The following is a 27,163-nucleotide window of genomic DNA, read 5'->3' as shown; positions in this document are numbered from 1 at the left end:
TCGCTGATCTCGTTCGTCAATATTCATAAGTAAGAAATAGATGTCAATATTTTTGGGTTACTACCTATCAAGTCAAGACAGTCCGTCCAAGATGTTAACGCTCATCATCGTTGTGTTAAGGACCCGGGGGGAGGAATCGGCTGGACGAACGATTTGTTTAAATGAGTACGCTTTTGTATTGACTGTGACCGTCACTCTCTCTCTCTCTCCGAGATCAAGATCAAGTGTCATTTCTTTATTTGATTCCCATATTTATATACATTGCACACGTGACGCATTTCCTTATGACACATTCCATAAGGTAACATGTACACCATCGATTTGTCCCTTCGATCGACCCTGTGATATAACACGTGACGCATCACCTCTTTGTGACAAAGAGAACGAGTATAGTACTGTTTTCAGTTTCAAGTGTACCATTGATTTATCGTTTCGTTCAAACGAATGATACTGAATCGGTCCCTCGTTTGCTCTAATTGCTTTACTATAAACAAACGTTCATATAACACGATTTTAGGGCGACATCTGGACATTTTTTCTGAGTCTTTCGCCACTTTCGTGACGAACGTTGTGCACTCCATCTTAGCCGTGAAAAATAATTTTACTCTCATCAGAAAGCGTCAGTTTTCGCGATCTAAAACAGTCCAATTTTAGTATCAATTGTCCCGTTTAATACCAGAATAATGTTTTTTTTGGTAGATACACGACTGTATATGTAACACCGAATCCGTGAAATTGCTTATTACGTAAAATAGGCAAAAATGCACAATTCATGAAAAGTGCAAGCGTTAACTGCAACGGTGTTCATGTTCATTTAGAATGGCAAAAATGTAGAATTATAAATATGAGGACGTACAAATTTTATTAACAGGTATTTTCACGATTCGTATAGGGGGTATATGGTCGGTTTTTAATCCCTTATGGCGTAATTGTTAGATAGGTTAGGTGCGATAGTAGCGCTCCGGTGGTGTTTTTAGTAACTAGATCAAATGTCATTTGATTATATAAAAATAAATCAATCATTAACAATAGTAATGTTCATCTTCATTTAGAATGCCAAAAATCTCTAGAACTATAAATATGACGACGTACAAATTTTATTAAGAGGTATTTTTACGATTTATATAGTGGGTGCATGGTCGATTTTTAATCTCTTATAGTTCTCGCGAACCGCAGCAAGCGAGTGTTGGTCAAAACCGTGAGCACCCCATGATTCATTGCAAAGTTATTCATGGGGTGCTCATTCAATATTTACATCTAACATGACAAAAATCCACATCAAAAGCAATAAAATCATGCCGGAGCCATCGCATTGGGAACGCTCGACTATATAGGGTACATATTGAAAACTTACAATAATTGAGAATCTAATGAAGCACATTTAAACCGAATTTTGACTAATATGAGAGCGCAAAAATCAAAATCCACGTCAAAAGCAATAGAACGCTCGGTTATCTAGCGTTCATATTTGATTTGACCAAAATTTGGTTTGAAAATATTTGAACCAATGCTATCATATTATAAAACCGTTGTTAATCAGTATAGATAGCTATCATATATTTATTATATCCATGTGCAGACTAACTATAGAGCAATATGTCTGTCTGTACTTTTTCTTCCGCTTATTTTCCCCTGAGAGAAATATTTTGGACTTAATTAATCATTAAGATTAAATGCACTTTATTTTTATGGAATAGCGCCCCTTGCAACTCATGACATACTGCATGAGCAGTGGGAGAGGTTCCGGATGTAGATCAAGTGCGACACGTAGAATTAAATATGTTTCATTTGGAGTATTTAAAAAATCTTAACCATGTAAATCTTGGTACAAGTGTAATTTATAAAAAATATCCATTTTGATTTAACTTTACTTTTCTTTGTTTTCAGGTAAAGAACAATCATAGATATAGACTTTTCATACGCTGCAGTTCAATACAATCATACGATGATTCAAAGGTACGTTTTTGTGTTTAAATATGTTATTTATTGAATAAGCACAGAGTTAGTAATTCAAATGTAAATTATTATTGTTTCATTTGAAAGAACACAATCCAAACCTTCCAGGTTTTATATATCGCGTTTTTACCGTAAATCCAGAACTTCCGAGAAGCGAGTATTCTTTTATTAATAACACGTGATTACTAATTAAAATTACAGCAAATAAAAAAAATGATAAACAAATCATTTTTTTCTTCATTTAATAAATAGTCTGATTCCGAATCGGTCTTAATTTCGTCAACATAAAACAATCTGATTTTAATCGCGTATTATAAATAATTTAAATATGATCCTTCCGGATGTCTTTGTTGGTTTTCGATGCAAAGATAGGGATGAATTATATTATGTTATAACCAAGTGCGTGTTTTCGATTTTGCTTCAGTTAAAATAGCTTCTTGCTCTAAATAGTAAATATGTATAATGAACTAATAGGCGTAGAACGTAATGCCAACATCGTTATACATAAATAGTTTCTTCCTCGTCTCCCGCTTTTAACCGATAAGCGTCGCAAAATGAAGATTCTCGTCTCCCGCGTTCCGATGTTCGACCTTATGATTTTTAAACATCACATTTGAACCGCTTCATCGGAAAATATGAGATTTTTAGAAACTAGCATTCGCATAGTGTAGTAAAACTGTGCATTATCGCGTGTTTGCGCTCAATTTTACACTAATTGAGCTCCGTTCTCACGGCTTTCTCCATAATCGCAAAACTCTTCTACAAAGCGACACTGCGATTGTTCTCATCGTCTTCTCGTTCGACGTTTTTGTTGTCGGCGGCATTGAGGTCGCTTCCGTTTTGACCCACTGAACCGCAGTTTCCGAAAACGCCGAAATTTTAACTATTTATAATGCGTTGAGAGTCCCTGGATTATAAGTGTTATGATTTTGAGCGCTTACGTCATCGCAACTGAAGATCTGTTGAGTAACATTTTATGCGATTCTTTATAGTTCACTCAAAGAAATAATAATTTGTTTTAAGAAACGATTTTATCTACATTCGATAATGGATTTTCGCAGTAGTTCTCAATGTGTAAAAAGTAATTATAATTTTCTCGATGAAAAAATTCGCATTAAAAATTTAAGACAGTGAGATATCGTTTTCAACAAATGAAATATACGGATTTGAAAAAGTAAATATTTTTTTCCGGTACTAACGGAATTTCATTTTGTAATACGGGTAGTACAGATTTTTTCCATTACACTGTTATTGCAAACCCTAGTCATGATAATTGAAAAAAAATAAAAGTGGCAAAAAAAATTTCGCCTTACGTCACTGAAGATATTACACAGAACTTAAGCCTAAATATGAAATACGCACTGGCAGTTGCAATTTTGCGCAAGCGCTTTTGATTTTAGTCGATAAAGAAGAATAATAAACGGAGGGCGGATAGCGCTTTAGTGCTCGTGGAATTTTCTCACACAGATTTGAATACAATAACTTCGCTTCCAACACGCAGTTGCAAAATGGATGAAAAAATATAGTTAATAAATCGAATTTAGCAACTTGACGTGCAAAAGGTTAAATAAGGCAATCGGGACGGAATGACGTCATAAGCTGTCGTCTGACTTTTTTCAGCTATTCTGACCCGTTGCGTGGGAAGACACACCGTCCAACCTTTGCGTGATATTTTCGCATCCGAAAGGTTAAACTAAACGCCGGACCTGTTCGTATTCCGTCGCCCGCCTCAATCCAAAACAATATTATAATAACAATAATTAAATATCAAATGTCTATATTAGCCTTTTTGATGGTGAAAATTTAGATCCTTTATCTTTTCTTCTCCTAATCATATTTGCCCCCCCCCTTAAATTTTGCATGAAAAATTCATGACATTTAATGAAATACTATGAATCTTAATTAAATCGAAATATTCAAAAACGATCAGTGATTGGCGACAATTGCCCCCCCCCTTGAATTTTGCATGAAAAATTCATGACATTTAATGAAATACTATGAATCTTAATTACATCTAAATATTCAAAAACGATCAGTGATTGGCGACTATTGCCCCCCCCCCCCTTGAATTTTGCATGAAAAATGCATGACATTTAATGAAATACTATGAATCTTAATTATATCAAAATATTCAAAAACGACCGGTGATTGGCAACTATTGCCCCCCCCCCTGCAAAAATCTGAATCTGACGTCACTGATTCTAAACTAGAAATTTTTGGGCTATCCCTCGAAGAAAATATAAAAAAAGTCTCTAATCTATTGTTATAAATTCGCGGTTACTCGATGAAAATCTGTATTTATCGGTCAGATGACTGACCGTATGGTTTGAAATTATTTGACGAAATACTAACGAACAAAAGAGATTCCCCTATTTATATAATTCGGAATACGTTTTCACCGATCGATATACATATGTATATATTTACCAGTGAAAATATAATTTATTTGGCAAATGTTTTTTTATTTAGCAATATATACATTTACATATGTATGTATCATTCATATTTATTTACATGCGATGAATTTTTCAGTGAAGTCCAAATACATTTTCATCAGTAGATATATATTTTTATTAGTGAAAATATAAGTTAACCGATAGGCGTAGTTAAATTATATGCTGCTCTAAAATGGCTATGAAACATGAACAAAATGTCAATTTGCTGTTCAAATCCAAATTTAGTTTAATGAAAGCATCTCGCATATTGCTCCATAGTTTGTCAGCACTTGGATATTACACTATGTTTTAAAAACACTGATATATGATACTAATGATTTCTGATTTTTTAAATTTGATTTAATGTAAATAATAATAAATGAACATAACTAAAAATATTTTATATTAATTTTATAAAAAATATTGAGAGCTTCTGAATTGACAATTTTTTTTAACAAAAGCCGAATCATATGTAAAATAAATTATTAAAATATACTTAAATAAAAAAGTAGTAAAATAAATCAAAACAATGAAAATATAAATACTATATAAAATAATAATAAATAAATAGCAACAGAAAAAATATACTAAAAAATTAACAAATTTGTATAAATTAATTCCCTATTCAAAACGAATATTCTCGTCTCCCGCATATAAAGTGTTAAATTCATAACATTACAGCAACAGTAAATTTAATATAGTTCGTGTCGGTCGTAATAATATAATTGTGTCACTCTATTACTTGGCCATCGAATGTTTTCTTGTCCTTATTTGACCCGCGATTTCTTATGGGTCAACTGACCCACAAACTACAAAAAACGCCAGCTTTCCCCGAAACTGTACGTGACAATGTTTCGTCGATGTAATTCTTGACTAATGACAATCAGGCGCCGCGAACAAATTTAATAAACCGACTCGAGAATGACAACAGAATAGCCTAAATTGGACAAAATTGACGCACGACTATTTATAGGTTACGCCATCTTATGTCATCGCGACGCGGAAAAAAATGCCGCATTAAAATATTAAGACTAAATTCAAAAATTAGGTCATATTATATCGAATCAACTACAAAATAACATTAACCATAAAATTCCAGATTCTAGCGAAGGCACTCGATCTACTGATTGTATATATTTATTGAACTACAGTTTCAGAAATATTTATACTACATACAAATATTCGTTCTGTAAATCGACCAAAGTCGGTCATGGTCAGTGAAATAATCCCATAATATTCGTTCAATTCCCAAAGATCACAATAGAACTACTTATAATTTATTTATAACGACTCAAGGCGAGTTTCATATATTTATTTATGATTGATTTTCTGAAAGTCCAGAACCTTGGAGCGCTCTAGAGCGAATGTCACAGAGCCGGAAGCACAACTGGTTTTGCACCAAAGACAACTTCAATTGCGAATCGACTATCCTGTGAAATTATATGCAAATGCTACAATGCTAATATGTGAATAGTATCGACACTATATTTTATAAAAATATCTAGAACTAAAAAATCGAAAGCTGCTAAAATAATATAGGGGCCACACGTGATCGTTGTGATAAACTTTGTCACAAAGACTCGCTAAAAGCCTATAAAACGAATTGCTTTATTTGTTTATGATTTTATACAAAAACAGAGAACATACGTTAATCTTTTGCAGTCAAAATCTGTTTCACAGCAGCTCCTATGTTCATAACGTCTGGACAGTTTTTCTTAACTTAATTAAACTTATATGTTAAAATAATATTATAATAAAATAAATAAATATGTAAACTAAATAAATAACACGCATTTTAAATATTTTATGTATTATATTATATATAATATTTTTTAATTTAATAAGATTAATATTATTACATTTCTTGAATTAACATCAATTAAATTTCAATAAAAAAATCAATTAAAAAAAATATTTCAATTTCTCGGTGCTGTCGTTTTTGGCCAACAATTCAGCGTTATCGTGGTCCAAAATTAATATGTTTATTATCTACATTTTTTTTATTATTACCAAAGAAAATAGTGAGCTATCTTTGTTATTCGATCGACTTGACGTGCTTTTTTTTGTCTTGGCTCTTAATGACGCCTCTATTAAAATGACTGTACATGTGTTTTAATGGTGCTAACATACACCTGTAATAATTAAATCGACTTAATTCAACAATTGCTCTTTAATTTCTTTACGATACAATTTTGGAAGAAAATTAGCTGCAATTAGTTTCATGTTTTTCTATTTCCATTATAGTAATTCGGTGATTTATATAAGCATTATGTGTTCATTTTTTCATATTTTTTGTTTGACAGTGGCATAATTTCTGATTTTTCAGGGGGGGGAGGGAAAAGTTAAATAGTCAGTGTTTTTTTTTTTAATATTTGCATTACAATAAGGTGCATAGTATTTCATTAAATGAGATTTTCTGACCAAATTCTATGTTCAGAATTCATCAAAAGCTGAAAAATCGTTAAAAAAGATTATAATAATGTTCCAAATTAAATGAGGAACATATAAACCGAATTTTGCCCAATAGAAAGGCGCAAAAAACAATTATCGCTTCCCAGAAGTCAAAAATTCACGTCAAAAGCAATAAAACCGTGGCGGCGCCGTCGCAGTGGGAACGCTCGTTACCGAGCGTTCCCACTGCGACGGCGCCGCCACGATTTTATTGCTTTAGACGTGAATTTTTGACTTCTGGGAAGCGATAATTGTTTTTGCGCCTTCCTATTGACCAAAATTCGGTTTGAATATATTTTGACCAATGCTAACATATCAGAAATCCGTAGTAAGGATTGATATCATATTTTTAAAACTTGGTGTAATATCCAAATGCAGACGGATTATGGAGTATATGCGAGATGCGACGTCTGTATGTACTTCTCCTTCCGCTTATTATTCTCTGAGAGATGAGCTGTACTAGAACTTTCATTAGGTTAGGTTTGGGTTTGAACAACATATGGACGTTTCGTAGTTTCATATAGACATTTTAGAACAGCTTATAATTTAACTAGCGCCTATCGGTTAAATTATATTTTCACTAAAAAAATATATATCTACTAGTGAAAATGTATTGCGATATGATTTCACTGAAATGACATTTTAAAAATTTTTTTTTAATAGATTCGAGACTGTTTTTTCTAGATTAATCAGGGACTTAATTTCAATTTTTAAGGCGGGGGGAGGGTTTTTTTTTAAATATAAATATTCATAGTATTTCATTAAATGAGATGGATTTTTTAGCCAAATTCAAGAGGGGGGGGGCAAGTTAGGCCGCTCTTGCTTTTTTTGCCGTTTTCGTAGCTCTCTTAGTAACATTTCTACTATTTATAAATATTTCCTTTTAACATAGCATCTTTATCAAAAGCATTCTCAAACGTTTGAAGTACTTTACTGTACTTTATTATATTCTGAACGTATAAATTAATGTGAATTCGTCTTTCGTTCATTTACAAAATAAATATATCGCCAAGCGTGACAAAATGCGTTGTTGAAACTTGTCTGTCGAACAAACTACGCGTCATATGTTGCTAAAAATTGACAAGCGCATTGCATATATTAAAAGCAAATATATGAGTTCAATCCCCCACAATTTATTAGCCGAAAAAATAACACTGCATTATTTTCCAATGAAAATTTTTTTTTTTTTAAATATCCATTTTATGAAAATTTGGTAGATACGTTTTTTATAATATAATTATTGAGACTTACTTATTGCTAATATTTAACACCCACGGTTAGTAAAATTACGTCTGAATGGAGATAAAAATGTACAAATATCAAAAGTCATTTTTCTATTACATAACATAATTATTGGGAACTGCCAGGGAACTTGCATGATATAAACTAAATGTATTCATTTTTGTATCGTACAAAAATATCGATTTAAAAAAAATAAAAAATATTTTCGGTACTACCGGTATTTCATTTTGTAATACCGGTAGTATCGAAGGTCAATTTTTGCCCCAATGCCGGTATTACCGGTATCGCAATCCTTAGTCACACGGTAGCTCGTGCAAGGTTATCCCCGCTCCGCTCTGCTTAATGCTTTTTTATAGATCAACAGCTTGCACTTGTTGCTTTTTATATTGAAACTTGGAATGGTCGAAAGAGTGACATCATAAAACTTGACGAAAATCATTCAGAGGTATTTTTTTTTTTATATACTTGTAGGTCTCTCTTTTGTATCGCCTTGAAAACCTTCGGTTGGGCAATTCGTCGGAGTGTAAAACTTTTGTGCGCGTGTCAGTGTGTCGCTACAAATCGTGACACTATGTGTGTCGGATGAGACGAGAGATCATGAAGCGACTAGCCTTTGAACACAAAAAAGTAACGGTACTCGAGTCGACGCTGTCGCAATGCATAATCGTGTCGCACAGCAGCAGTACCGCTAATCTCTCGCCGATGACCGCTGCCTCGCGGAGCTTCTCAAACTTTGACCCACTGCCGAAGATCGATCGATCGAAAGGTCGCGGGCCCCTTTTTTCTATTCAATGGGCGGTCATAAAACTATAGCTATAAGTTATAGCTATACAGAAAAAAAATACATATTCTATATTTCTACGTTATTAAGTCACCCTGAATCTGTTTCTTTATTGATTCTATATGAGCTTCTACATAACTCATATTATCAAATCTTTTAATAAAGCAATCGATCTTATTTTACAGTGCAAAATCAACTCCTTGTGTTCAACTGATTGTATATCGTATTGTAAAACACTGGAGGTTCCAAAGATGTCACTTGACAATGCATAAACAACAGAATAATTGGTTAAACATAGTAGTTAGGAAGTAGGTCTCGCATTATCATGCAGCAATATCGCTCCAAATATGTTTCCTAACATCAGACGTCTTATGGTTAATTTTCTATGCATGGTTTCAATTTCCCTACAATATGATTATATTTAACTTTATTGGGACTTCGTTATAGGAATACTACGTTTGAGGTTAGGTTCTGAATTTAATGAAATCAGCAAATCAAATGTTTTTCCCTATTTTTATGCATTAAATGATTTTGTATTTAGTTTGTAAACAAGAGCACGTGCCTTATGTTCTTATTGTGACACGTGCGCGAAACATGTCCTTGATTTTGCGAGCGCCAGGGGAGTCAAACGCAACAGTTTTTTTAGTTATATTTTTAAAATGCGTAAGCCTACAATGAATAAATAATATAAAGGAAATATAAATTATTAAACTTTTTCTGCAGTATGTTTTATTTAAGGATATTAATAATATCATTTATCCACTATGCAGTCTCAGTGGAATGTTTCTTCTCTGAATCCCGATTGTTGCTCACACATAATTTTTTGGAAATAATAAAATCCTTTAATTGTTGAATTACTACTTCTTCCATCACCTTTTCCATACAAGGCAACATGCTAATTGGTCTCATTTCTTCAACCTTTATATTATTTTTATTTTATGTATAGGTATGGCCATAATACAAACTCCATAAAAAAATTTGAGTACCACGTTTCGGTTACGCAATAAGCAACCAGCGATGACCGACAAATTTCTAAAATACTTAAATTATGTTTCTGACATTTTATAACTCAATGCAACTCTCAAATATATTGTACGTAATATCTTCGATTCATTGTGCTCAATAATTCTAATCAAATTTTGCATATGCAAATTTTCACAACAACATCCAATGCGATTCTCAAACATTTTTTTCTAATAAAAAATATGTAAATTTTATACACATTTAATTTATTTGAGATTTTAGCGTGCGAACTTTGGATTGCATCACTGTGAGCTATGACGAATTTAATAAAAAAAATATTGTTTATTATTAATTATTTAGAGAAGACCGCAAGAATTAGGTGTCATTCCCCCCTCCTCCCCACTTAAATTTGCCCAGAAAAATCCATGTCATTTAATTAAATTGAAGTTGAAATATTATATAAGCGACTACTGACTGGCGAACTTTTGCCCCCCCCCCTTGAAAAAATCTATCTTAAAAATATATAAAATAATTCTAAAAAAAACAGTCTCGAATCTATCTTAAAAATATTTTTTAAAATATGTAATTTCAGTGAAATCAGATCGGAATACTTTTACACGTAAATATAATTAATCTGGCAGGTGCTTGTAAAATTATATGATTTTAACTTACAGCATTATATTATTCTACTTTGATATTCTACGCTGATATCACAACTTTGCTCCTTAAAATAAGCAGAATTTTATTCTTCGCTTCTGCTTTCAAGCAATATGATAAAGGAGATAACGTTTTTATAAAAAAAATGTACGGATTAGAAAAAAAATAGATTTTTTCGGTATTACTGGTAGTATCAAAGGTCGATTTTTGTCTCAATATCGGTATTACCGGTATTGCAAACCCTAGCCATGACACTGATAATATCAATTTTCATCCTTGTTATGTCGTCTCAATGAGTTTATGGATAAATCTGGAAGCTAGAGTTATCGATAGTGTTATATATTTGCGGGTACTCGATGAAAATCGGTATTTAGGGAGTCAGACGACTGACCGCATGGTTTGAAGTAATTAGCAGGAATGCTAACGAGCAAAGGACATTCCCCTATTTATATAAGTATGCTAATTATATGTAAGAAAAGGGGTGTCCGTCGTCTTAGTCTAAAATAGACTTGCTGGATCAAAACTCGTATGAGGGGTTGTACTCGTTGATAGAGTTATAATATATAACAATAGTTTAATTAGAAGACCTCGAACACTACCTAAAACATAGCTAAGAAGAGTCTCAGACTCTCTTCGAAGCCTTAATAAACACAGCGTTCATGGACGTCTGGCTTATAGCTGAATCATTTAGTGAATAGGTACTAAAAAACATTGAATTGAAAATACTATATGTTTTCACAAAATTCTTTTGATTAGACTACCATAGAAAAGTTAAGTTTTACATCTTGTAGTACAAAGGTGTGATTTAAATGCTATTTTGCCGGCTGTGGCATCTCGTGTGTGCTATCCTCATTAACAGGCTAATTTGTGGACAAGATATCGAATTTGCAAGTCCGTTATTTGAGCATAATTTGCGCCTATTATGTAAATGCGTATCTCGAGTGAGGTCGTTGGCCCAAATGACGCATTTGCCTTTTTTACTTCCGAAGTTCAAAGTTTGACTCGACTTAATTTAGCCAGATCGCAAGTTTTCAACCAGACGCGTATTTTTCATCGGCTTCGGTTCAGAGCTTCCGAAACATCTGTCGTCGTTTTGTCCACTTTACCTCTAAGTCTCGTACGCGAAGTGAAATGGGTCGACTCGCAGTCGCATAACTGGGCGTAACCGTTGTTTTCTCAACGATCGCCGTAAGTTGGACATAATATAGTGTAATTGTAAAGCGACTGGTAGGAAGTGTCACGGTTCGTTCGAAGAGAAAAGGTTTCGGATCGCTGCCGGTATCATTGTTATCGATACGAAGCACTGTCTTCCTGTTCGCACAAGCTAGGCGCTAATCGTTTTCCTATTATTTTTCAATTAGAAAGATATTATTTATACAGTACTAATGTTTTTACGCAGTTCATAGACCATGCTCTATCACCTGTTCGTGTACTAGTTCGAGTCGCTTTGGTGTGAGCACCACTGGTTTAGATGATATTAGAATTTTTGATATTCTGTTCTAGTGAATCATTACGTTCGAATGTTCGTGTAAAAGGTGTTGAAGTCGGGGTCCACCAGGTTTTCAAACCCTAAGGGGTGTGACTTCGCAGCCAAAATGAAGCCGTTGGAAATTGGTAATAATTTATTTGCTTGTATTACATATATTGCGACATACTATGGTGGGTGAGTATCGTTATTTTCCGAGTGGTCGTGGAGAAGCTGGCGGAGGGATGATGTCCAGTGGATGGTCCTCAGAGGTCTTGTAGTTGTGGCAGCGACAGTCTAGTCCTAGTGGATATTGGTTACTCTCTGCTTTGCCCTCTCCTCAATGGAAACCAGTCTCGCCGACGAATCCAGCCAATTGTTGCACTCGTTTCTTCAACCATCGAAATAAGTATACGCATATCCTTCCGAGGTGGTTGTTGCTTTACAGTGCGTTTTGTCTTCGTTTTTCATGCCCGTTTCGCAACAAAGAAATATTCTTTCAGTGCATCAGAAAATAATTGCGTGCTATTTATGTGAAGCCCTTTTTTTCTAGGCGTAACGAGGGCTTTTGTGTGGTTCCATCCTTTACATACAATTATTATTACGGATGATTATCCATGGTTACGGAAATTACTCGCGAGTTTCAATAATAAGATCCTTCACACTAGCAACGGTAGAATCGTAAATTTCGCTATCTGCATAGAAAAACAGTTTTCATTTTTTTAGACGGTCGGTTATCTTTAAGACGCATTTTACTTCAGTTACAATTGAGCCTGGGAAAAAATTATAGCGTCATATCGAAGTATGTTATCATCAAATTTATTTTTGCCGGTCTCATAGAAATGAAAAATAAATATTCCTAGTTTCAATTTACTCAAGAAAACATAATTTATATTTTTACTTATCAGCTACTTGATATTATAAAAAATTTCGTCTCAAGCCAATAAATTCCAATCACTAAATATAAATGTTTATTGTGGGTTTTACCCTTGATGCGAATATATGGAATTTACAAAAATCACATATTTTAAAGTTATATATTTTAAATTACATGGGGTATTTCCAATCAGTATACTTTTACATATCTAATCGGCGGTCGATTATAAAACTGTTTTTTTTTATCCCTTCAATAGAAAAATGGGTAAACTTAAATTTGGATTTCAATTTCATATATTTTACTGTATCATGTCTTGGGGTAAAAATAGTAATTAACGTTTTTTTGCAAATTGAATCAAATAAAATTAATACTTATTAAAATATTTCAGAATATAATGAATAATGTGGAAATAAATCCTTGTACATAATTAAATTGATAAAATATTTATATATATATACATATACTGTTCTGGTTTATCTGGGGCATGCCCATTACAAGTGATGTTATGGCCAAGAGATGTTTTGGCCCAAGTCGAGCTTAAAACTCGTCCTTATACTGTTGGCCTGTGGCAAGCCTACGTATGATTTATTTATTTAAATGAAATTAAGAGCATCGCGACCTTACCGGCTACCCCAATACTTAACAACGGGCAAAACATAATATATGTATTATTTCAATACCCAAAAAATAATAAATATTACAATTAAAAGGAGATAGATGACGACAGCCATAGTGCGGGTGTTCTGGCACTAATACGATTTTTCGATAAATAAATACGATTTAAATTTCAATAATTAGATTTTAATTATTGTAATTACGCCAAATATTAATATTTGACGTAATTAGCGTTTATACACGATTTTTAAATAATTCTTTAACAATTGATGTACTAGAATTTTAAAGTTTTTTTTATCGTTGACCAAATTTTACTGTTTGTAATCGTTATTTGAAACTAAACGAGATGATTTGACGAATAAGTCGTAATTGAGCCTTCGTTAAATATATAAATATGAAAAGCTTAGACATTCCGAGACGATCCGCAGAATTAGTTCAAAAGAGCGACGGTTTTTTGATCGGTTTAATCAAATTACAACTTTCCATGTGGAAATCACCGACAGATGCAGTCATGCGTCAATTGTTGACAATTGCTGGCAATCGTTGCGCCGACACATCAAAGAAATTCCCTCACAATCTAGAAACGAATTACTCGAAGAGATGGCTAATCTGGGAAGTAGAAGAACAATCCCCTAGACGCGTTTTCGTGATGATGTTCGTTTGTCATCTGGCGGCTTTCACCGCCGATACCATCATAATTAGACACGTGCACAGCGCATAATGTAGCTACAAAAAATCTCCGACGACCTCTCGCGTTTGTTGCGTTTCAAAAATGAGCACCAACTTACTTCGGAACAAACAGGGCTAATGTTCAAAATAGAAATTTAAATCAAGTTGAATAATCGATTTGTCATGTCTCACTCTTTCATATGTATATTGCCAAACATCATCTCTTGCGTTTGTAACACTATTTGGGTTTCGCAAGGTGTAATAGGGACTTTCGAATACTAAAGGTTAGGTTCTTGTTTCGGAATATAAAAGTTTATTCAACAATAGAAAGGATGGTGGCAATAACATTTTTGGCTGATGAAACTTATATTCTGTAAAACTAACTATTATTATTTCAGTAACAATATCATAAATATCATACAGCTAAGATAAAAGAGCAAATTATTTTTTAAATTTAAAAATCTAAATATTTCTAGATAAATTTAGTTGCACATCCTACATAAATCGTTTAGGGGTGATTGACCTCGTGGTCAATGAGACTCAATATTAATATAGTAAGACGTTTTATTGTACTGCTGGTCTCTTCGGGTGGCTGCTGGTGACTCTGACTAGGTGACTGTCTCACCCTCCGACTGTCTTACTCTCTGACTGTCATTAACGGATTTGAGACAATGACCCTCTCAAACGTGGTCATCTGTGTGTGGTCGCTACAATCAGAGTAAAAAACACTTTCTTAATATAAGGATTATTGTTATCAAATCTATGCAATAGGAATCATATATTTGTGGAACGCTTCAAAATTATTATACAACTATGTAAAATAGTACAGAGATAGCGGTCATACGTCGGTGCTCTTAATGGCTATATAAATTGACTATAAAGTCGAAATTAGTATGGCGTGTCGACAAGTCTGAAGTAGAAACAAGAATTAAATAAATTTCTGTATATAAAAAAATGTGTAAAATCTCTTTGTTTTGAAATAAATGTTTTGATCTCTTTGCATGCCGAGAGGGTGACAGTCAAACGGACCATTCAAGGTCCAAGGTGGGACAGAAGTCGTTTTTTTTAATATTTCCATTACATTAAGATTCATAGTATTAGTAATGATTTTTCTGGCCATTTTTAAAATTCCCCTCAAAAGCAATATTTTTTTAAATAATACGACTTACGACAAGTTAGAATCGAATGAAACATATCTAAACCGAATTTTGACCAATAGGAGAATTTTGACCAATTTTGACCAATAATAAAAAAAAATCAGTTTTTTAATTCACCCCTGATAAAATAGATAACTTCCATTCAAACAAATAATTGAAAACAAAATAAAAATTCATAATTAAAAATATGAAATTTAGTCTTGAAATCATGTAGTCAAAAATTATTTTAAAATCATATATAACCACTAATAAACCGTAAACCGTTTAATATTATATAATTTTGTTGTTCCCCCTTTAGTCTGCAATACTGCTAAAACTCATAATCAACAATTTGACGAGTTCATAGTTTTATTCGTCGTAGTAAACGCTTTCTGTCACTACTATGTTGCAATCGATTTTTTTTTATTAATTATAACTCAAATATTTTCTTGTTTTTTTTTTTTTTAAATTAAGAGCTTTTCCAGGATCAATCCAAGGATTTATATCCACATTTATTTATATTCTAAAATATTTCAATAAAATATAATGTATTTTTGCATTAATCGAATTGATAAAAATACATGAGCCCTTGTGCTTTTTTCTAAATGTTGAAAACAAATTTTAGCACAGTTTTTTATTCATGGCCCATAAAGTGGATAACTTCCGTTCCGGAATATACGAATCACCTCCACAATCGCCTGGAGACATTTTTTCGCTGTATTATTACACCCTTTTAGACATTTTTAAATTGTTTATAACCGACAAACTAATTTACGAATTCGATTTTTTTACTCAAACTAAATTGAATTATAATTTTTATTATTATTTTCAGTCAATGGGTTAGGTAACTACTCAAAAACAATATAGACGTATCCCTAAATTAGTTAGTAGGATATTGTACCGACAAAATATTTTCGTTCAAAACACAAAGTTGTCGCAGGCTACGAAAAATATCAATTTGGATTTTGGCGAAGGTACTGTTAGTCGGAGAACTATGAGGCGCCGGTTAGTCAGATTTCTTACCTTGATGAACATGAGTTCCGTATAAAACATCCATTTGCTCTTCCTGAAAAATATTGAGAAACACTTTCAGACATATGCTTATCTACGATAACCAGAAGAGACCAAAACAATAGACAGCAAGCACGCGAAAAAAATATACTGGTATTTTGTGGGAGTTATTCATCGATCGGTTCTTAAACCAGGCGTGACTATTACAGCATAATCATATTGTAGGGCAATTGAACCATGCGTAGAAAATTACCGATAAAACATCCGATGTTGGTAAACAGACTTGGAGCGATATTGCTTCATGATAGTGCGAAACCTCATACTTAGCTATTTATTGTTGCAAAATTGATTAGGATTGAAAATTTTTGAAAATCATCCCCATATTCTTCTGACCTTTCTCCTACAGATAATCACCCGAAATTCAATAATCGAGTGATACTTCGACTCGCCTATTGCTGTCGCCACATGACTCCTTAACCCTTTGCACGCCGCTGGTATTTTTGAACGTTATTTCGCATTTTGCTAATATGTGGGTTAGCACCTATGCCATAATTTATTTAAATATTATTTCAGTAAATTAAAGTTTTTTCAACCTTAAATTATACAAAAAAAAACATTATAAAGCTCAAAGGTTCATGACACTTTTAGGTGACCAATGCTTACTGGCGATTTTCTTGATGACATCTATAGTTGTCATCCGCGGTCAAGGGCTTTTAATCGGGACAATGACAATGAAAATTAAAAATATTTTCTTCTAAAGCAATTTATTTATAAACAAATAGAATACGACGTAAAATATTTTCTTTTTACAATATTAAATTCTAAAGTTCTTTCACGTCGTTTTACCTGAGAAGTTTAGAAACAGTTTTTTTTTAATCTGTCTGGTAGTAATTTCGTTGTCCGTTTTTTTTAAATAGGCGTAGAATTGGCAATGGAGTCGTTTTTCTCATGGGACATAGTCGATTATGCGCGGTTCTTTATTTCGAATATAATCAAAGTTCATTAGCTTCAAGTTCAAGGTTTCAAGCAGCGTGGGCGAGCGATGATTCGTTTTATTATATTCGGTGTAGGTTTTGTTCGTGGGTTGCTTGTTTACACTGAGGATTCAACCTTAATGCCATTATGACAAAATTGTAAAGAAAAAACTGACACAGGAAGAGAATGCAAAGATTCCACCATTCCATGAGATATTAATTTTGTATACTATAGTCTAATTTTAAAAAGACACCGCATACAAGAAAGAACTATCACCGATTCCTCAGTATTCTTCACCTGTAATGCATTTTTGTGAGTGAAATAGATACTTCTGGCGTGATGAATCGCATATATATGAATGAAAAATATCGCTGAAGTATTAAAAATCATAATCCAATTTAGGTTTCGCAACATGTAATGCAGCGGTCGCCAACTGGTGGTCCACTTGAATGGGAATCTTTTAATTTTGAATTTTTGCTTTATTAGATTGCGCGTTAATAAAAGGCTCAGACCACATCTGGTATATTGTTTAGTTTATTTTTTAAAGGAAGTTTAGAATCAGGTACGTCATTTCATCTTTTTCCAGCGGGAGAGGCAAATGCTACTACTGGCCAGTCAGTAGTCGTAGTTATTTTTTTTTAATACATTCGATTTTATATTAATTCATATTAAAGTAAACATTCAGGAAAACCATATCTTAAAAATAGCACTATCCAGGTGTGCACCATCGTGTTACAAACATTGTTCAAATCTGGACGTCTTATTTGTAAAAATTCTCTAGCGATAGAAACATTTGTTCTCGAATATTATCTTTCAATTGTATTACTATCGTAGCTGGTTTGTTGCTGTAAACCTGATTCTTTAAGTAATCCCAGAGAAAAAATGTCAGGAGGAGCCAAGTTAGGAATCCTGGAAGGCCGTGGAATATCATCTCTGTTATTTTTTTCAGTTATTGATGAAGTTTTATTTATTTTAATGAAAAAATGTTTACATTTTTCACTCGCCCTTATTTGAAAAAATGCGATATTCTAATTAAATAAAATATATGTAACTATTAAATATTAAGAGTTTATGCCACTTGACAATACTAGACTGAAATCTGAAAAAAATTAACTTAACACTTAATTGACGGGTCATTTTTTACCGCGTGATTTTCGCGCAACACAGAGTTACATCAATACAATTATTTTATCAGTGGCTTGCTTATTGCATAAAAAATCAACTCAAATAATAAATTTCAGTCATCTGCGATTTAAAATCAGATGAGGCGGAAAAATGCGGGTTTATTTTGGAGTGGCAATCGTTCAGCCCAGACTTAAATACAATTGAGCATTTTTGGCAGTACTTGTAAGCATTTAATAGTCAATGCCAAACCGTTGTAAGGATGTTTTAACGACAAAAAAATACTCTACAGAACCTCTTAATGCTAGGGTATTTTACAAAAAAATTTGTGCTTAATTTTAAAATCTGGTACACTGTTCTACTGAAATATAACAATTTAAACATGTTTTAATTTAAATTATTTAGTATTATTTTTAATAATATAATATTTAATAATTTATTAGTTTTAATCGTGTTTATATGTATTAGTAGAGTAATTTTGTCTTAAATTTAAACTTAATATGGCGTTTCACAAAAATGTTGCTAATGTCCTATTCGACACACTATGTATATTAGTATGACATATTAAGAGGGTTGCGAATTATATTTAACGATAGTTACTAACAAACAAATAGGACTGTGCAGTGAAAGATATTATTGTAGAATCCTCTCCCATAAAATTTACATACAGGTTTGTGCATTATGCGAGAGTATGTTGAAGGTCACCAAGTTTTATCGGCACGAGGCGTCGCACAGTGGTTTAAATCGCGTTTTTGATAGAACATTTTGGATGTTTTTAATTCTTTTATTATTACTTCTTGCATAACATATAAGAATAATGTTTTTATCGTTATAATAAACAGAATAATATCTATTAATAATTAAAAATACCTCTTAGACTTCGAAGCAGAAAACCAATTTAATTTTATTATCTATTTTATAAAGCATTATATATTACGCTCATTATATAGTTATAGATCTTAAATTTTAAAATAATAATAGTAATTTAAAATCCCATCATTTGCTAACGTCAAAAATATAATGTATAAGACTAAAAGCAAAAATGGACACATGTGTTTTTGCTAGACTTTTGCGAACATTGAGGAATGTGATTTATGACCGTCCCTCGACGGATGTTATTCTTAACGAACAAGATGCACCATTGTATTATTACTTAAATAACATATTCCTTAATACATTTAGATGCGATTGAAGTGTCCGTTCGATTCCCACGGATTGCGGATGTGGAAATATATTTTTATGTTCATCCGCATATAAGCCATAATATGAAAATAAAGTTGTTAATCCATAACATGCCTACTGATCATATTTATTTAGTCAACGTGCATCTTATATGAAAAAGTGATTTTTTGCATTTACATTTACCATGTGAAAGAAAAAGAAAGTATCGGATACAAGGTACTCTTTTAAGGGCAAAATTTTACCTCGCCATCATTTCGCCAATAGTGAGCTTGCGGTATGTCGGTTTAAAATTAATTTATCTCAAAAACAGTAAAAAAGTAAATATACAGTGACTGTTTCAACCTTTATAGCCAGCTGATATAATATGTTAACTAAGAAAAAAACGCCTGGAATGTTGATTCAGAGGCGAATTAAAATTGGCGATTGCCGTTTTTACTTTTTTTTATGTTTCGATTACCAACATTCAAGTACATATAACTTTCGTAAAATTATATTCATATTATTGAAAATATAGCTTACTGTAACAGTTGTGAAACATTCACTTACTGTGCAAACCCAAACATAAGTTCTCAATCTAATTATAGTTCTTCCTTGATCGATTTGGGATTCAATAGCAAATAGGCGTTGCGTAAATTGAGTTTCATATACATTTTAGAACAGCATATAATTTAAACCGCTTAAAATACGTGTTGATTAATAAAAAATAGACTTCCCACAACGTCAGTCAAGTAATGAATAAGCAACATCTCATTGCTTCTAGACCGTAAAATCATTTGTAAGCTATAAATTGCTTATGCGATCAATTAACGTGGCGGTGAATTGCGAGCGATAAATTGCGTGGAATTTTACATGTTAATCGGGCTATTGTATCTTTATGGCAAACAGACCAAAACACTCGTTGCCGAGCGTACCCACAACACGATTTTATTGCTTTTGACGTAAATTTTTGCCTTCTGAGAAGTGATAATTGTTTTTGCTTTCTCCTACTTTTACCAATACTCAGAAGTCTGAAGTAATATCGGTAAGGATAGCTATCATATTTTTAAAACGTATTGTAATATCCAAGTGCAGAATTCAACATCCCATGAGAGATGAATTTGATTATTTTGTATTTTGAACTTTCATTAGGTTAGGTTTGGGTTTGAACATCAGTTATTTTTTATAGTAAAATAATAATCATACTATGCTATTATGTTGTAAATAATAATTATCTATTAGAAAGGTTGTTTGGCAGTAAAGCTATAGAGTAATCTAGTCTACTGTGTTGTATATGTGCACATGTAAGTGCGTATATTTTTTATAAATATTTAATTACATAAAAATACGTGTTTTTAAGAAATACTCATTCTTATTTAAAATAACATTATAAAAATGATTATTAAATAATATGTTTTAATTGAATTTTAAGTAGAGTTCATAATTACCTATGATTTATAATAATATTGTAAAAAAAAATATTTTTATAAAAAAATATACTAGTAAAATAATAGTTATAATACAACAAATTAAATTCGGAATCACTTTTAAGAGTATCTTTAGGTTCTCTACGCGTAAACGTCAGTGAAAAATCATTCATGATGCTCGGATTTGTTATAAGGAGTGCGTTTTACATTAACAATCTTATACCTGCGACACTTTAGTTCGCATTCTTCAATCGGGATCTATTACTTGGACTCTCCGAGTAACCAAATACTTCCTCTTAATCAAAAAGTTTATAATCCATGAATATTCGAAAACTTATAATACGTTATTCTCAAGATTATTTAAAAAAGTAATAAAAATATTGCAGTATATTTGTGCAGACACTGTGCGTTCAAATGTAGCTGCGTTTTGCATCTGCAAGAGAGCTGCCAGTCGCCGGCTGTGTCTGTTACCCTTCGTAGTATTTATCTTAACGTGTGAATGCATGTTTCAGCCAAGAATCTGAAACTTGCGAACGGTCTTAGTGTTGTCTAAATCAGTGATCTCCAAACTATTCTGAACGCGTACCCCCTAGATAGAAAAAATAGTGCATACATAGGTAAAAAAATCAAATTTATCCAAAATTTCTATCGACTCTTCTACTAGTATGCGAATGCATCGCATCTGTCAATTACTCTTATTTGATGTTTATCACCCTGTGATTACCTCCATACCTCCAAGTGTCGACTCGTGTACCCCACTTTGGAAACCACTGGTCTAAATAACGGGTTTATCATTCATGATATTTCATTTTGTACGCCTGCAGGCATTAAATATTACATTGCTAATTTAATCAAACAAAGATAACAATTAGTGTGTATATATGTATGTAGGTATATAGTAAACATATGTAAATCCGTTGACACAATGATGTATAGTGAACAAATATTACATTTCCCCACAACTTTGGAGCGATCTGGAATGACACTAGACAATTTGTCTGTAAAAGTTAAATTAAGTTCTAATCGTACTACTTTGTAATATGGATCCACATAAGTTTTGCAATGGAATTAGACAAACCCAGTCGGTGAGATATTTTCCCTTTCACTAAAGGAATAGGACCTCACTGGCTGGGACTGGAACTAGGTTGAAAGTCAAAACAACCACATATTGCATTCGGTTAGTATCGGTCGACATGCATTTTAATTAAGTTAAACAAATCAGGAATAATCTTTTACAGTTTCTAGGATAAATTTGAGATTATCTTGCTTTTACACGATCAACTACATGCAGCACTACTAAAGGATTAATAATTTATACCTTAGAGAAAAAACTGAAAAATTCCATCGGCAAAGGCCTAAAAATTTTATATTAATTAAGTATTTATTGTAAACCATTTTTACCTTCTTTATTTTTTTCTGCAAGATTTCGATTATGGTGCTATGATTTTTATAGTTTTTGTATTTGAATAACCACTATTTTAAAATAAGATAGCGGATCAAACTAGCTAAAAAGTGAAATTTATGTTGATGTGCTAAATTTTATGTCGATATTGTTATTTATTATATTCCTGTTTTGTGAGATCAACGCCTTTCGTATTAGTTTTGGTCAGAAAGCAACAAACACTTCATACTTAATACTAGAATAAGACTAGGCGATTACCCCTTTTCATGATGTTGAAACTACTGATTACATAATTATATAAATAGGGGAGCATTCTGTTACATAACTTGATACCATAGAGTCAGGCGTCTGACTCGATCTTCAACCAGTCGCAGCACGTAGAAATTATTATTCATGAACTTTATCGAGAACCGCCAAAATATATTGAAATATGATTAAAACTACGGCAGTTATAGTATTCTAATGACAAAAAATGTAAAAGAAAATATTTTAAAACGTTTATTTTTTTCTTTAAGATTTTTAAACTTAAATTGATTAAGTTCACTTAAATTAGATACCAAATTTATCAAACAAAACGAGTTTTGCTATAATGTTTTAATGGTTTAAATTTATTGATATGTTATATACTCTGATTAATAATATATGTATTACTAATATTATATAATTTAATATGATTGAGACGCAATTATTTTGCTGCGACGTAAATTGTTAATTGCAAGAATTGAGTTAATCTGTAATCTCTGTAGATTTCTCACAATTTACTTATATTTTGTATATAATACCCAATTCCTAAAATATTCATTACTTGATTTTCTCCAAGTATTTTTGCGCTCCTTTGACGTGCTCTCTTTTTTCAAGCGCTCATATGACTGTCTGTGCATTTGACGTACACTATTTTGTTACAGCGCTTATAATGCAGCGCTCTTTTGACGCACTCCCATTTGTTCGCGATTACTTGTGACGTAGCCATTGAATGGATATAGGTAATAAACCCATATCAAGGGATCTCATTACACCAAATAGCATCGTAGAGGATTTTCATTATTAATAAGAATAGAAGATTACTTTATTATTTTATTTTTAATAACATTTGTTTTTGTTTTCTAGGACTAGACAAAAAATGTCCATCTCCACCGATTCCCTCAAATGCCAGGGTGAAGTTCTCCAGCTCGGATTTAATATTTCGAACAACGGCCACGTACACGTGCGACGATGGATACGAACTATTTGGTGCGAATGCAACAATCATGTGCTCTCCAGGGGGCACTTGGAGTGGAGAGTTACCATTTTGCGGTCAGTATATATGTACATACATCTGTAGACGTAATCGAATGACGTTATCCTTTAACTTCTACCTCTCAAAAATATAGTTTAACATATATTGGCATATTCACTTTCCATATCCAACTTTAAAAAAAATAGATTTAGTCTCTGAGATCTAACTAATACAGTAGAGAAAAAAATTGTGTCCTTGATCCTTTTGCTCCGTAATTTGTTCCTTTTAAGGTATAGGTATAGCAAGTTGTGCTCTTTCTCATTAAAAATTTATAAAATAAACACTTAATATTATTATAATAAAATATTGACGATGGATTTAAAATGATTTTAATCAACCTTACACTTTTGGCATTACAGGAACGAATGTAGCGTTCCGTAAACCTGCCAACCAATCAACGTCTGTCAGAGGTGGAAGCGCCGCAAATGGAAACGACGGCGAGAAGACGACGGAACACGACGGCAAACGGTGTACCGAGACCCAGAAAGAAGCATCGCCATGGTGGCAAGTCGACTTGCTGAGACCGTATCCTGTGAGAGTAGTGCGAGTTACGACCAGAGGATGCTGCGGTAACTGACTTCAGATCATATAATAGTCTCTCTTAAGAGTTTCAATAATAAAATTTAAATGTCAATATGCAAGAAATGCTATTATTTAGTTCCTAGTAACGTAAAGATTGAAACAGCGCCCTTGCCATTAATCTAAAACTCTTATACATGCTTTATAATTAATTACAAGTTGCTGGTTAAACAGAGTATCAAGGGTTAAACAGAGTATGAAATCTTCGAATGACTTGGATTTTAGAAGTAATTGTAGTGTGCCTCACACCCAGCAAGCATATGTTATTACTGTCGATAATGGAATTCTTTAGTGGCAAATGGTGAGATTCACGTTTTATCCATTCCTGGTTGTGTGGATCAAAGAGTAGGATGTTGAATAACGGTTTAGTTGTACAGCTTTCAAATATTAGGCTCTGTTTCAGTGCAGGCAATCTTTGTTCTTAATCAGATAGTTCTTTGCATGTCCAATACATTTTGTAGTTTTCGGAGCAAATATACGGACATGTAAAGAAACTTATTTCTATATACATAGAATAGTGATGTAATCCATTTATATACATACTGTTGTAATTCTACTTGGGTTAAAATAAAAATATTGTTTTTATACTTATAGGTCATCAGCCACTGCAAGATTTGGAAATCAGAGTCGGCAACAGCAGCACAGATTTGCAAAGGAATCCACTCTGTGCTTGGTTTCCAGGAACAATTGGTAATGAATCATATTAATCAAACCCTAATTATTCGTTAAAAATCCTTATTAAAGCTTAAAAACTTTTCAGACGAAGGTATAACAAAGACGTTCACGTGCGCAAGAACAGTGATCGGCCAACATGTATTTTTGCAGTTAGTCGGAGTCGAAGGTTCGCTGTCTTTGTGTGAAGTTGAGGTCTTTACGACTGAAGGTTTGTGGTATAATTTAATTTTGTAATTAATATACATTGTAATGATACATATACACTTTTACAGAATTTTCAAACGATCGTTGTGCTATCGGAAGCCTGTCGGATAATACAGAAATTACAGTATTTTCGAGAAATTGTTACGAGTTTAATATAGCTAAAGGTAGTTCGTTTGAAGAAGCAAGAAAACATTGCTTCAAACAAGGAGGAGATTTAGTCAACGGTTTCCAGGTTATTTCTTAGCTATCTAAATGAAATTTGTCTTGACTGAAACGAACTTCAGTATTTTACTAAAAAATAATATAAACAAAATAGATATTGTTTTTGCATTACCACATTCATCAAAATAATTTTCTTCAGGGTGCAACTAAGAGTTTTCTTCTTCAAGTTCTTGAGACACTTCGACCAAAAATGAAGACGAGTCTAGTTTGGGTCGGAGCTCAGAAAGATCCTGGAGCGATATCGCGCACTTGGAGATGGGTAAATGGTACGGTATTTAATCTTAACTAGTCTTATACTGAATATATGCTTACTTTAAATTGCCATTTACAGGTGAAATTGTGAATAAGCCGGCTTGGGGAAAGGAGCAGCCGAATAACTATAACGGAGAACAGAACTGCGTAATGCTCGACGGTGTCCATTCTTGGTTATGGAACGACGTCGGCTGCAACTTGGACTATCTCCATTGGATATGCCAATATTGTAAGTCAAATAATTTATTCCAACATGCGATGCAGCGCTTTCGATATATATTGCGTTGCGTAGTTTATAAATGATTAATGATAGCTTTTGCGTATTATATATTATATAATTGTGTTCATAAACGATGAAAACAAATCGAGATTATATTGTTTGCTTTTTATAGCGCCAGTGGCATGCGGAAGTCCAGACAAATTGTTAAATACTGTTATTGTAGGAAGCAATCACTCAGTCGGTTCTCGGATTTCTTACAAATGTCCCATAGGACATATGATTATCGGAGATCAAAATAGGACTTGCGGAGATGATGGATTTTGGACCGGCTTAGCTCCATCTTGCAAATGTAATACATCTTTTTATATTCCATAATTACTTAAAGAAACTGTGGCACGTCTTTTTTATACATTCGATAAAATAAGCTACTCCCTCTGTCCCATAATAATAGTAGCAAGTGAATATTTAAACGGGAATTATTGGCGAATGCAGCTGTAAGTTACGATGTAGCGCAAAAGTGCAAAGCCTTTAAATCAAATCAATATTTCATGACACCTGTCATTTGTTTTGACACATTTTTTAGGTTAACCTTATTACGAATTATAATTATTTTTCTTATTTAATCCGCTGATCGAAATCAATTGTTTATTCAGTATTCAATTGTTTTCTTCAATTGAATATCAACACATTGTAAAAGTAATATGAAAAAAGAGAGTAATTTAAGCTCAAAAATTTTTTTTTAAACTTACGCATATAGGGAAAGCAAAGCTTCACAGCCAAGGGATCATACCTACAAGTTAAAACGCAGAAACTATTCGAACAATCAAAATAAAAATTAGGAGTAATATTTTTAATTTAATATGGTTTTTTGATAATAAATGTTGCGTTCTATATTTTTTTCTTTTGCTACTATTATTATGGGACAGAGAGAGTACTATATAATTCATTGAATACAGAAATTGCATACAAAAAGTATCACTACTTGATAAATATAAAATACTCATTATAATATCAAATTATTGCAGTTGTGGATTGTGGTGTAATAAGCAATATCGAAAATGGATCAATCGTCTTCACGGAGAACAGGACGACTCACGGAGCTTTTGCTTCGTACAAATGTAAACAAAATTATACGTTGATAGGCAATGCTAAAAGAGAGTGCGGAGATAATGGAAAGTGGAGTGGAGAAATACCGCAGTGCTTGTTCGATTGGTGTCCAGATCCACCGCAAGTGGCTGGAGCTATAGTAGGCGTTGATGGTCATCAAGCTGGATCGGTAGCTACGTACGAGTGTCATGCAGGATTCATTCTCTTCGGACAACCGGTAATTTTGAACAAATTTTGTACTGTTATAAATATTTTGAAAGCCAAAATGGCAGTCTCTAAGGCGTTA

At 32.8% G+C, this 27,163-nt stretch overlaps 1 protein-coding gene across 3 annotated transcripts in view; it reads left to right on the top strand.

Annotated features, from left to right (window-relative positions):
* fw (CUB and Sushi multiple domains furrowed) overlaps nt 1–27,163 on the top strand; it is a 63,207-nt gene that overhangs the window by 30,078 nt on the left and 5,966 nt on the right. The window contains exons 1-10 of one of the 3 annotated variants that reach the window (XM_088187258.1): nt 1,887–1,956; nt 23,450–23,635; nt 23,978–24,187; nt 24,792–24,887; nt 24,958–25,080; nt 25,145–25,308; nt 25,438–25,564; nt 25,630–25,779; nt 25,943–26,119; nt 26,796–27,094. In XM_088187258.1, coding sequence (XP_088043384.1) covers nt 23,590–23,635; nt 23,978–24,187; nt 24,792–24,887; nt 24,958–25,080; nt 25,145–25,308; nt 25,438–25,564; nt 25,630–25,779; nt 25,943–26,119; nt 26,796–27,094 — 1,392 coding nt within the window. In that variant the 5' untranslated portion in view covers nt 1,887–1,956; nt 23,450–23,589. Of the gene's footprint in view, nt 1–1,886; nt 1,957–21,389; nt 21,558–23,449; nt 23,636–23,977; nt 24,188–24,791; nt 24,888–24,957; nt 25,081–25,144; nt 25,309–25,437; nt 25,565–25,629; nt 25,780–25,942; nt 26,120–26,795; nt 27,095–27,163 lie in introns of those variants that run through there. The other 2 variants (XM_088187257.1, XM_088187256.1) reach the window with 2 other exon arrangements.

The sequence above is a fragment of the Plectrocnemia conspersa genome, unplaced genomic scaffold (assembly GCF_051122295.1).
Source record: "Plectrocnemia conspersa isolate PC_06_02 unplaced genomic scaffold, ASM5112229v1 ptg000005l, whole genome shotgun sequence".
NCBI lineage: Eukaryota > Metazoa > Arthropoda > Insecta > Trichoptera > Polycentropodidae > Plectrocnemia > Plectrocnemia conspersa.
This window is presented reverse-complemented; position numbering and strand designations above follow the sequence as displayed.